Raw genomic sequence first — 11,780 nt, forward strand, 5'->3', positions numbered from 1 at the left:
AAGAAATATTAATATTACGAAAAGGACATAAAAAGGGTTAGACGACAAAAATATCCCTCGATTAACGTTTTAATAATTTTAAGGGGGATCTTTTTCAAAATAAAATACAAACCATATTGGCATTTGCTGTTTTATGTGAACCGTAAGGACCAAAACTGTAATTTACTCATCTATAAAATGAATTCAGACGATGCATCAAAGCAATTAAGCAAATATAAAATTAAAATGTTGGTAAAAAGTGTGGGATAGATAGAATCTATTCCAAAGTCAAGGGTATAGCCAAACAACAGCCCTGCCCCTGATTAATAGAATCTGTTTACATATTCATCGCAGCCACCTCTCCATTTTCTCTCCACTCACTGTCCACGGCTCTATACGCCTTCTCTCACTTGCCAAAACCCATCTACAAAGTGGTACGTTTCAAATTCCTGAATCAACCTTCCAATTACTTGTTTCATTTGCTCTCTTTTTAGTTTTCTTTTCCCCTGTGGCTGTGGTTTTGATTAATTGTTAAGAAATGTGTCTATTAGTTGTCTGAATTTGTTGCATGATTCTTGATTATCTTTATGTTTGTGATATGGGTTCAGAAAGTTTCCGACTGGAAAAATGGGAAAAGAACAGATGCATGATTCTTGATCTATATGTTAAATGATATGGGTTCTTAGAAAGTTACGACTTATTCTGGAAAAATGTGAAAAAGAGAAGCATGAATCTATGTTTATGTTTATGATTAGGGTTGTTTCTAAAACACTTCTTGCTTTTGATCTCTAGTTCTGATTTCTGATTTAGAGAAACTGGTTTTGATCCACTTCTGATTTAGTTTTTTATTTGTTGATTGTGTTTTGATTTAGAAACTGAATATAATTTCTTGGCTTATTGCCCCTTGATTTCATGCTACCGTTTATATGTTTATTAATTATTGCACATTGTGTTCACTAGGTTTGTAACAAATTGGTTTAATGCCAAGTGCCAACATGTTTTATTACAAATCGGTTTGATTTTGTTCCTCTAATTTTGTTTTAACGTTTAATGTGTTAATTTGCTTTAAGTGTAAACAATATAGAAAAATATATAAATAGTAGTATGATGTGCAATGTGTTCATTTGCTTTAATTTTTAACCAAAATAGTAAAAAGTTAAATGAAAACTGAACCGAATATTTGGTTAACCGAACCGTTTAATCCAAAAACGAAAACCCGAAACCGTTTTGGTTCGGATGAATTGTTCGATCTCGAAAAATTTCGACACCCCTAAGTTTTGCTCGAAGATTGTGAGTTGTAGTCATTCTTAAGCAGTGAATATTGACATATTGCCTCTAGTGAATTCCTTGTATAATTTGCTGATTATGGTTAAAATTTAGAGCATTTCCACTTATTCCTTTAGCTATATTTACATATTGAGGAAGCCAAGCTATGGAGTTGCAAACATATAAATTATTGATGCAAATCTTGATTTCTGTGTAGATTCTAAACTTTTTTTTGCTCGATTAGAGACACCATGTGTGGAATACTCGCGGTATTTGGTTGTGTGGATTGTTCTCAGGCTAAGAGGTCCAGGATCATTGAACTTTCTAGACGGTAATGCCATCTTTTCCAGCATTTCTTTTGTTCTTTTATTTGTTGATTTAATTGGGTATATATGTTCATTGTGTATCAAATCCGTATCCGGCCATAAGGTATTAGTCATCCATATTTCAATGTTTTGTTTGTTGTTATTTTGTTTTTTTCCCATAATTTTAAATGATAGAGCATTATATTTTGTTGTGTGATGACAAAGAAGACAAGTTTGTGAATCTGCATCACTTTGGGCCAAATGTTTTTGGTATTTGTTTAATTTAAGAAATTGAAATAAGTGGAAGCAAAGGGAATGCTGCATGTGGTGATTGGGGGTAATATGGTCTTAATTTTAGGAGCTAAATACTAGGAGTGGTACCAATTCTGTTGCCTAGAAATGTTACATCACTGTTGTTTTCTCTTAAGGATTATTGATTTGATGAATGCCATCTTTGTTGGTTTCAAATTTATGTTGGGGATATGGATGCGTAACATGTGAATGTCGGGATTCAAATATTCAAAAAATTTAAAGATATGCACCAATAAAAGGAAAAGAAGTTATTTTTCAAACGTGTGTTCTAAAATTCCTTCCTAACATTAAGCATCGCCATCTCTTTGATTAATTAGGCTGGTTGATCACCACTAAGAGTTAATTTGCCCCGCTCCACTTAGCTTATCAACTAATCGTCAAGCGTTTCAAAAATTATACTGGAATTAATCAACTTCTCTCAACAGGAAGGAATCATCTCAATCATTTATGAGTAATTATATCCATGGAGATGTGAAACTGGTAATTTTGAGAAGTAACTGTATCAAGATTTTAGTTCTGTTGTGTTTACTTAATCTATAAAAGACATATTTTATATATTTAAATGGTACATACGCATTTGCTTAAGCACCTGCCTAATCCCTACTTGGTCAATCGACCCCCTTCTTGCTCCATTTAACCGTTTCTAGAACAGTAAATAGCAAACATATAAAATTAGCATGCACTTATCATGCTTTTACTTCTACTTGGTGTATTTATGTTAAAATCCAAGCATTGATAAACAGAATTTGGTTAGCCTTTTTTCTTGCAGATGTAATACTTGAGTTTTGATTTGTATTTTCAGACTTTGTTTCTAATTTTATCAATTGTGAGTTTTCATCTCTCCCTTAATTGACAAAAACCAATTCTTTCATCTCTTTATGTTTTTCTTTTTTTTCACTATGTCAGGTTACGCCATAGAGGTCCTGACTGGAGTGGGTTGCATAGTGAGCAAGACTGTTATCTTGCTCATCAACGATTAGCCATAGTAGATCCAACTTCTGGAGATCAGCCACTTTATAATGAAGACAAAACAATTATCGTCACGGTAACCTATATATATATATATATCATCAAGACATGTTATTGTTACTACTAGACATGTTCCAACATGGGTGTGTCTTCAATTTATTTTTATCTTTTATCTGTGTGAACATATCACCTTAAAATCATCGTTATTGATACCCAACCGTCATTTAGAAAATACAAATGGTTGTGGCTCAACTATTTGAACACGGTACCATATTGTTTGCAGTCTAATAACCATAGTTGTTAAAGGCGCACCTAGGCTCTGAGGCTCATAAGGCTCAAGGTCTTGGGCTTTTTTAAAGTCGAGGCTAGACGTATTCACGAGGCTCAATAAGGCCCTGCACCTTGGCTGAGGCGTCTTGTGGGCCTAGGCGCGCCTCATAAAAGAGTAATTAAATATCTAGTCAAACCCTGATATTTAATAAGTTTTCTCATCTTCTCATTTCCTAGACTTCTTAAATAAAGAGTTACAAAATAGATGATACAAGTCAAACCCTAATATTAAATACCGAGTTCTTAGAGCTTCAAGCCTCCTCTCTATAAATACCCGGACCTTAAAACTTCTCCCTCATGGTTCACGCTCTAAACCTATCTCCCTTCTGCCTCTATCAAAGTATTGTTGGTTGCTGCATTGTAGGCTTGTACTTGCTGCATAATTGAGTTTTGTTTAACTGTTTCTGTGTGCATGTGTGTATAAATATTCTGATAAAATGCACCTAGCATTCCCGAGGCCTGCGCCTTGAGCCTTTTAACAACTTTGCTAATAACAAACGGCCCCTAAGTCTTTTTTGCCACTCTAGAGAATTCTTGTTTTGTGGATTGCCCTTATTTTCCTAATATGCCTAGAAACAAAAGTGACCTGTATCAACAAAATAGACATTAAAATTGGTTGTGAGTAATAAAGGTTGTCTTTTTTGCCACTACATCCAAAATTGACGCTTTTTACCCTTGGACCCTGCTTGCTGACACATCCTAGATTATTTATATTAGAAATATTAGAATTATAATTCTTGTTTAATGAGGCTATCCGAATGTTGATTCTGTCTGTCTTCAGGTTAACGGGGAGATATACAACCATAAAGCATTAAGGGAGAAACTGAAGTCTCATAAGTTCAATACTGGAAGTGATTGTGAAGTGATTGCCCATCTTGTAAGTACCTTTTCTAACTTGTGCAGAGGAAGTTGCACACAAATTGATTTCTTTAGCAGGAGTGCTTGAACAATAGACTATTATAAAAAATAAAATGAATGATATAGAAATTTTATCCCTGATATTTTCTGTTAACTTGGTTTACTAGTATGAAGAATATGGAGAAGACTTTGTCCATATGCTTGATGGAATGTTCTCTTTTGTGCTTCTGGACACTCGTGATAAAAGTTATATAGCAGCTAGGGATGCTATTGGGATCACCCCACTTTACATGGGTTGGGGACTTGATGGTACGTATATCCATTATTTTATCGGATACAAGCATGCATATTAATTTAAGGACCTGTTTGTTAACAACATAATGGGACTCACAGCTTATGCGGTCAGCTATACATGACTGTTTGGTTGTGCCTTAATGATATAGAAAGTGTCTTATTTGGTAAGCTTCTAGGGGGAAGCTTTATGTAGAAAGCTAATTTTTTCAATTAAAAACACGCTCCTTCTATCTATGAAAAACTCTCCCAATCTGTACAGACACATTAATCCACACACTCAGCTTTAGCCATACAGGATTTAATGGAAAACCAACCAAACAACCCCTAATATTCACTTAACCTTTCTAGGAGTTGTTTTATGGAAAACCAACCAAACAACCCCTGATATTTATTATTATCTGCAGGTTCTGTGTGGTTTGCATCAGAAATGAAAGCCTTGAGTGATGACTGTGAACAGTTTATGTCATTCCTTCCTGGGCATATATATTCCAGCAAAACCGGTATGTATTATTATTTTTTTCTATTATTGAACATACTTTTAGTTTGTAAATTTACATGCTTTGACTTGTATCAACTCTTACAGAAATTGGTGGTCGTATTGGCAAAAATAACTTATTTGTATTTTGTGATATCATGTCAAGATATTGTTCTTATAAATGAATGCAAAATCCATGGTGTTCATGTAAAAAAACGTACACCATTTACCAAAATTTTAAAAAAAGTTAAAAGGAAGAAGGAAAAACTTGTTTTATTTTCCCATAAACTCTAGTGTTAGGCTTTGCAACCACACCAAATTTGATTATGTCTTTGTAGATATTCTATTAATATATTGACATTACAGGTGGGCTAAGAAGGTGGTATAACCCCCAATGGTATTCAGAACGCGTTCCTTCAACTCCATATGATGCCCTAGTTCTACGTCATGCCTTTGAGAAGGTTTGATATTGCTTCTGGAACTAATATCACTATTTGCTTGTCAGACATTTCAGACTTATTTTACTCATATTTCAGATTTTAATTGTTAAAAATTGTTATATTCAGTTGGATTTTAGATATTTTACGGGATTTATGGTATTGGGAGGTCTTATGATAAATTTTTTGTTATATGTTCTCAACAAGTATGGTGAATGAATTACTGCCACTCCTCTCTGGTAGTTCCAACAGGGTTTATGGATGAGAACTAAGATATCAATCTTACTAGAGTGTTAAGGTAGATAGAGAGTTGTTTTTAGTTTTTCCTACTGTTCATGTCTTATTTATTGCCAGTCTTAGTTTTTCCTGCTTTTACTGTATGCCAGTCTTAGTTTTTCCTGCTTTTACTGTATGCCAGTCTTAGTTTTTCTTGCTTTTACCGTATGTCAGTCTTAGTTTTTCCTGCTTCTACTTCTCCTTGTAATTTTGTTCTAACTGAACTCAAGGTCTGTTTGGGGGTTAATTTAACTAGGAAATCAAGCTGTTAATGATTGTTGCATATGATATTTAGGCTTTAAGATAACAGGCTTGTTCGTTGTCTTGATTATTGGTCTTCTCTTAGAAATTTCCCTATTTGAGAGCTAAGCAAGAAACACAAGATGATTTTTTTATGTCACTTACAGGCCGTGATTAAAAGGCTTATGACGGATGTCCCATTTGGTGTACTTCTTTCTGGAGGTCTTGATTCGTCTCTTGTTGCTGCTGTTGCTTCACGCCATCTGGTTGATTCAGATGCTTATTGTCAGTGGGGGTCACAGTTGCATACTTTTTGTGTTGGATTGAAGGTCCATATCCTTTTATTATGAATTTTTATAAAATTTTATTTTACTTTATATATCATCATGAACTCTTTACTTCTTCCCAAGCAAAATACTGGAATCAATATGAATACTATGTTTATCAGTCGAAATTAGAGAAAAATAGATAAATTAAGTATTAATATTTGTGCTTCAGGGTTCTCCTGATTTGGTTGCTGCAAGAGAGGTAGCTGATTATCTTGGCACTCTCCACCATGAGTTTTACTTTACTGTTCAGGTAATTCGTCTTTCAAATTATGCCCTTCTTCCCGAAACAAGTGTTTAGATTTCTATCAGAATAAAGTGCCTACTTTCATTGTGAGAAGGAGAAATTCATTACTTCTATTATCAAGGGTAAAATTGTCATTTGGTTGATTAAAAAGGTGTCATAGTTACAAATTTCTAAAACCATGTCTTTTTTATTGTGGACTTCTATTTATATTTTTAGTTTGTTCCAAAACAAGTGTCCACTTTCAAAATTGAAGAGCCTACTTTCCAATTCTATCTTTAACTAGAAGACAGATAAATTCATTACTCCTATTATGAAGGGTAGACTTGTCATTTAGTTAATTACAAAGTGTAATAATTACACACTAAAACCATGAGCCTTTTTCATCGTGGACTCTTATTTTGGACGGAGGAAGAAAAACAAAAATTATAATACATGTATTCAGATATGCTCATCTCGTTAACTGAATCAGGAAGGAATCGATGCACTTGAAGAGGTCATTTACCATATTGAAACCTATGATGTGACCACTATCAGAGCCAGCACACCCATGTTTCTCATGTCGCGCAAAATCAAGTCTTTGGGAGTAAAAATGGTTCTTTCTGGGGAAGGTTCAGATGAAATTTTTGGCGGATATTTGTATTTCCACAAGGCACCCAACAAGGAGGAGTTCCACCAGGAAACATGCCGAAAGGTTCTACATTTGAGCCTTACCTTCATAAATATTTTTATGAAGTATATAATATATATATATATATGTTGTATATAAAGGATCAGGTTCAAATGAGAACAGTGACCAAATAAGAGAACCTGAAAATGGGCAAATCACATGTGATTTTACACTAAAATTACATATAGAATCTCATGTGATTTGTGCAACCAGGTTGTGGGCCAAGTCGCACTCATGCACTTGTGTTGACCGCTTTCCGTAATTGCATGTGATTTCCGTGAAAGATCACATGTTATTTGACTGTTCTGGTGTTTTCTTATTTCGACTTTGTTCTCGTTTGAACCTCACTCTGTGTGTATGTGTGTGTATATATATACACTCTAATGCGCACTTCGACCCTTTGGTTACCTTCATAGATGTTTAGACTGCAATTTCTAACACATTCTTTTTTGTGCATCTAGATCAAAGCTCTTCATTTGTTTGATTGCTTGAGGGCAAATAAGTCTACTTCAGCATGGGGTCTTGAGGCTCGTGTACCTTTTCTAGATAAGGAGTTCATTGATGTTGCAATGAGCATTGACCCAAAGTGGAAGATGGTACAGTGAATTGCTCTTCCTTATAAAATTACACACACACACATACAATATATATATATATATATATATATATATATATATTATATAGGTGCTCTCAGATAGGGAAATTATCTTACTTTCCAAACAAAAAGACCCTACTTTCATGTCGGATTTACTGTGTCTGTTTGGTATGGGTTTAAATCAGGCTTTCTATTAATTCCATAGAATTTGATTATTTACCAAAAATCCAAGATTCAAGCAGGAAAAGAATTGTTCAAGAGTTAATTTATTATAATTTATTATAGATTCAACCTGATGCTGGAAGGATTGAGAAATGGATCTTGCGTAATGCATTTGATGATGTCGAGAAACCGTATCTGCCAAAGGTATGTTGTTTCCTCTACTATTTCATCTAGTGAACGTTTTCGTGAAATATAAGTGTCTTGTCCCCTGTCCCAGCACATACTGTACAGGCAGAAGGAACAGTTCAGTGATGGAGTTGGATACAGTTGGATTGATGGCTTAAAAGATCATGCAAACAAGCAGGTCTCTCTTGATTACTTGTTTAGTGGAAAGTTCATTTACAAACCATAAATAGTTTCCGAACCAAATATTCATAATGAATATTCATCATGATATTTATTATGGATATTTGGTTTTCATGGTTCTCATGATGAACCTTCCCCTGCTTTTATATATTTATAATGAAATCAAACATTGGTCTAAGACAATTACTGTTGCAGGTTACTGATTCCATGCTAACAAATGCAACCTTTGTTTATCCTGAAAACACCCCCACAACAAAAGAAGCCTACTACTATCGGACAATCTTTGAAAAGTTCTTCCCGAAGGTGGGTTAAGTTAATTTTTTTGTTTGCTTATATTTTTGGTGTTATCTGACTTCCAAGATTTGAAACCTGGGAGATTGTTCTCCTCATATCATACTTGATGCCTAAACAGTCCAGATAACAATATTTTTTAATCAAAATACATGACCTGATATTTTTAAGAACGTCTACAAGAATGCCTCAAAACATGTCGGAAGTTCATGCATTTATAAAAATTCTCAGGAGATTATTTTCCACCCCTCATCCATCTGCAACATATTTCACTACAACTTCATTAGGTTTATCGTCGGACGCCTAAAATGTTTAGGTCTCCTAATAGAATACTTTATAGGACATCTAAAAGTGTTGCAATGGATTTATAAGACGCTTTTGGGTGTTTAAGCAAGTTTTTTAGGATGCTTTTAAAATAAAGTGTTGTATTAGTTGTTTATACGATATTATTTGAAAAAGTGTAAGATAAACATAATCGTTCTACTAAAAGATGGGTTTATAGTACACTTTTTTAAAATAGTTAATTAGACACTTCATTTTGAAAGCAGTGGGACACTATAGTTTGGTCCTATAAACTTAAGTCCTATAAAGTATGCTATTAGAAGGCTTAAACATATTAATATAAACCCAGTGTTTGATCATATTTTTGGACCCAACTGTAATATATATTTTTGTGTTTGCCATTTGAAGCAGAATGCAGCAAGATTAACCGTTCCTGGTGGTCCAAGTGTGGCATGCAGCACTGCTAAAGCAGTGGAGTGGGATGCATCTTGGTCTAAGAATCTTGATCCATCTGGCAGAGCTGCTCTTGGGGTTCATGCTGCGGCTTATGGAAATGCAGGCGAGACCAAGAGTGATGGCCCGATGAGTGGTGCTTAATGACTATGAGAGATTGCTGGATGAGTTGTTGCATTGTAGGTTGTTTTCCTACAAAATCTATTGGGTTGGGGAAGCAGCCATTTTATTGCATATTAATCATGGTTCCATGCCGTGAAACACCTTTGTTGGGGCTCTGTTCGTATATTTGCTTATGCTTGGCAGAAAGTTTTTTATGGTTATGGTTATAGTTATCTTGATCCTCCTCCTTCTATGATAATGTTCATCATCTCATAGTTTATATGAAATTTGATTCACATACACTTTTTGCACACCTTTCTTTTAGATTTGTTAATTCAAGTGAACAAAATCCAGACTTATTTGTCCAAAAATCAAACAAGACATGTATAAAACATGTAACAAAATTGTAAATGTTATCAAACAAGCATCGATTGTTAAGACCATCTTTATAATTTCTCTAAAAGTCAAAATCTCATTTAGTGGGAACAAATTTTCTATTTAGAGATTTCTACATTGTGACAACTGTCAAATTTGAACTTCCAGGTTAGCTCTTATTAAGTTTATATTAGTGTTATTGAAGATAATTTATAAGATTAGGAGTTAGTTAGATTAGTTTGGCCGAAAAATTTCTAGAAATTTCGGTAGTTGCTTAGAAAGTCCGGTTCCGACCCGTAATTATCTGAAACGTCCTATACAGTGCCAAATGCTTTAATTTATACCCAATTTATATAAAACACCAAGTTTTAGTGTTTTAAGTATAAAACCTTTTTATTTAAATGAATTTAGYCATCATGGGTTTTTAATTTGAAGAAAAATGTCAAAATTGAGAAAAATGACATTTAACAAATTTGGGCTTAAAGTTTATAAAAAAAAAAAGTTATTATTATTGTGGGCTTGGGCTCCCATGGCCAGCCCCCACTCCTAATACCCACATATAAAAATCCTTATTTCTCCATTTTCAACTCATTATCTCATTTTCAAAATTTGAAACTCTCTCCCTCTCCCTCTCTAAACTCAAGAGACTCTCAAGGTTACTTTATTCATCCTTCATACTCTAGCAAATTTCTTTATATTTCTTCATCAAAATAGCAAGGATTTGAAGATATTACATTCCTTACATCAATAATCAAGGTAACATCTTCATCTTTTTCTTGCAAATTTTGGGAGAAAAACCCACTTTTTATGCATTTCTATCTACTATCTTCTAACCTCCGAAAATTCTGAGTTTTAAGGAGAGATTACACACCAAAAACATGTAAAAATGTTCATATGATGGTGGTAATCTATGACCCAAACATTAGAACTCAMGAAAATGGGTAAAATCATGTTGCATGTGGGTTTGTTTATTAAAAATGATATTTTTTGGTGCTGACAGATTATGTGCATGTGCACAAATCGTCTATATCTTGAAAATAATATGTTCAAAGGTTATGAATCTTCTTCTAAAAGTTTATTTATTGAGTTGGGGTTGTAATCCAATTGGTCTCACTCAAAAACATTGAGTTTTGACTTCCCAAATACTCAAAACATTATATATGTGCATCTGAGAGTTTTTCAGTAGGTAAACCCTACTTTAAACAGTCATAACTTTCTAAATAATCATTCAAAATCATTGAGTTTTCTTCTGGAAGTTAACTTAATGAGTTACCTTTCAAATGCCACTGATTTCATTCAAAAATGTGGTGATTTCTAAAAACAAAGTGAGCATGCAATCTGTTCGAATCTGACAGATTTGTATATGTATGTTCCAATGGCCATATCTCTTTCAAAACTCGATGAAAAAGGATGATTCTTCCTTTGAGAGTTAAATATATGAGTTATCTTCTGCATGCAAGTGGAATCACATACAAATATGGAGTTTTGTTCTCCAAACACCTAAAACACTTTAGGTGTGCAAACTGTGAAACCACCAGTAGGCAACTCCTACTTTGTATGCTAATATATCTTTATTTACTTGCTCTTAGTGTATGATTCTTATTCTAAAATGTTCTTTAATGAGTTAGGGTTCATATGAACCCAGTATCACTCAAAAATATGAAGTTTTGAGGCATTAACGAATTTAATTAAATTAAGTGCGCAATCTGTCAACTAATGACAGATGTGTGTATGTAACTTTATGGTGCCATGTCTTCCTCTCAACTCATCCAAAATGAGTGATTCTTAGTTTAAAAGTTTCATATAAGTGTTAAGTTTATAATCCAACTTGAATTTCTGCAGAACACTTAGTAGAACTCTTTAAATAAGTATTTTACTAACATGGTGTAATCTGCCATATCAGTTGTGATATATTGTATTGCATAAATTATTTGAATCATTATTGCATGTCCAAAATGCATAAAATTTGGTCATGATGACCATAACTCAATTCTATATCTCATATAAAAATATAGGAAACTATCTCATTTTAGAAGTCTATGAATTGATCATTTTATGTATCATTAGTTTCTGCCCAAAAATGAGATTTTGGGATTATTTGATTTTGTAAATTTTGATCTTTTTATTGGACTATAGCATTACTTCCGGTATAAATTACTATACTAACGAGCAT

General features: G+C 33.6%; 1 protein-coding gene across 2 annotated transcripts; it reads left to right on the top strand.

Annotated features, from left to right (window-relative positions):
- The first annotated feature begins 208 nt into the window (after nucleotides 1–208).
- LOC112504878 (asparagine synthetase [glutamine-hydrolyzing] 2) lies at nucleotides 209–9,543 on the top strand. Of its 2 annotated transcripts, none has more exons than XM_025108834.1 (15): nucleotides 209–413; nucleotides 1,463–1,576; nucleotides 2,769–2,907; nucleotides 3,943–4,038; nucleotides 4,187–4,328; nucleotides 4,718–4,813; nucleotides 5,155–5,249; nucleotides 5,909–6,070; nucleotides 6,240–6,320; nucleotides 6,784–7,005; nucleotides 7,443–7,577; nucleotides 7,862–7,942; nucleotides 8,016–8,102; nucleotides 8,300–8,407; nucleotides 9,089–9,543. In XM_025108834.1, exons 2-15 carry the CDS (start codon nucleotides 1,497–1,499, stop codon nucleotides 9,272–9,274), a joined length of 1,710 nt encoding a protein of 569 aa, XP_024964602.1. In that variant the 5' UTR covers nucleotides 209–413; nucleotides 1,463–1,496; the 3' UTR covers nucleotides 9,275–9,543. The 2 variants fall into 2 exon arrangements, with proteins under 2 accessions (XP_024964602.1, XP_024964603.1); XM_025108835.1 differs by having other exon boundaries at nucleotides 1,492–1,576.
- Nucleotides 9,544–11,780: the final 2,237 nt, after the last annotated feature.

This window comes from Cynara cardunculus, unplaced genomic scaffold (assembly GCF_001531365.2).
Source record: "Cynara cardunculus var. scolymus isolate 2C unplaced genomic scaffold, CcrdV1 Un_Scaffold_7205, whole genome shotgun sequence".
Lineage (NCBI taxonomy): Eukaryota > Viridiplantae > Streptophyta > Magnoliopsida > Asterales > Asteraceae > Cynara > Cynara cardunculus.

Coding starts and splice junctions, on each gene's coding strand:
- LOC112504878 (XM_025108834.1), top strand. CDS start 1,497: ATGTGTGGAATACTCGCGGTATTTGGTTGTGTGGATTGTTCTCAGGCT. Junction 1,577..2,768: donor ATCATTGAACTTTCTAGACG/GTAATGCCATCT, acceptor TCACTATGTCAG/GTTACGCCATAGAGGTCCTG. Junction 6,071..6,239: donor CTTTTTGTGTTGGATTGAAG/GTCCATATCCTT, acceptor TTTGTGCTTCAG/GGTTCTCCTGATTTGGTTGC.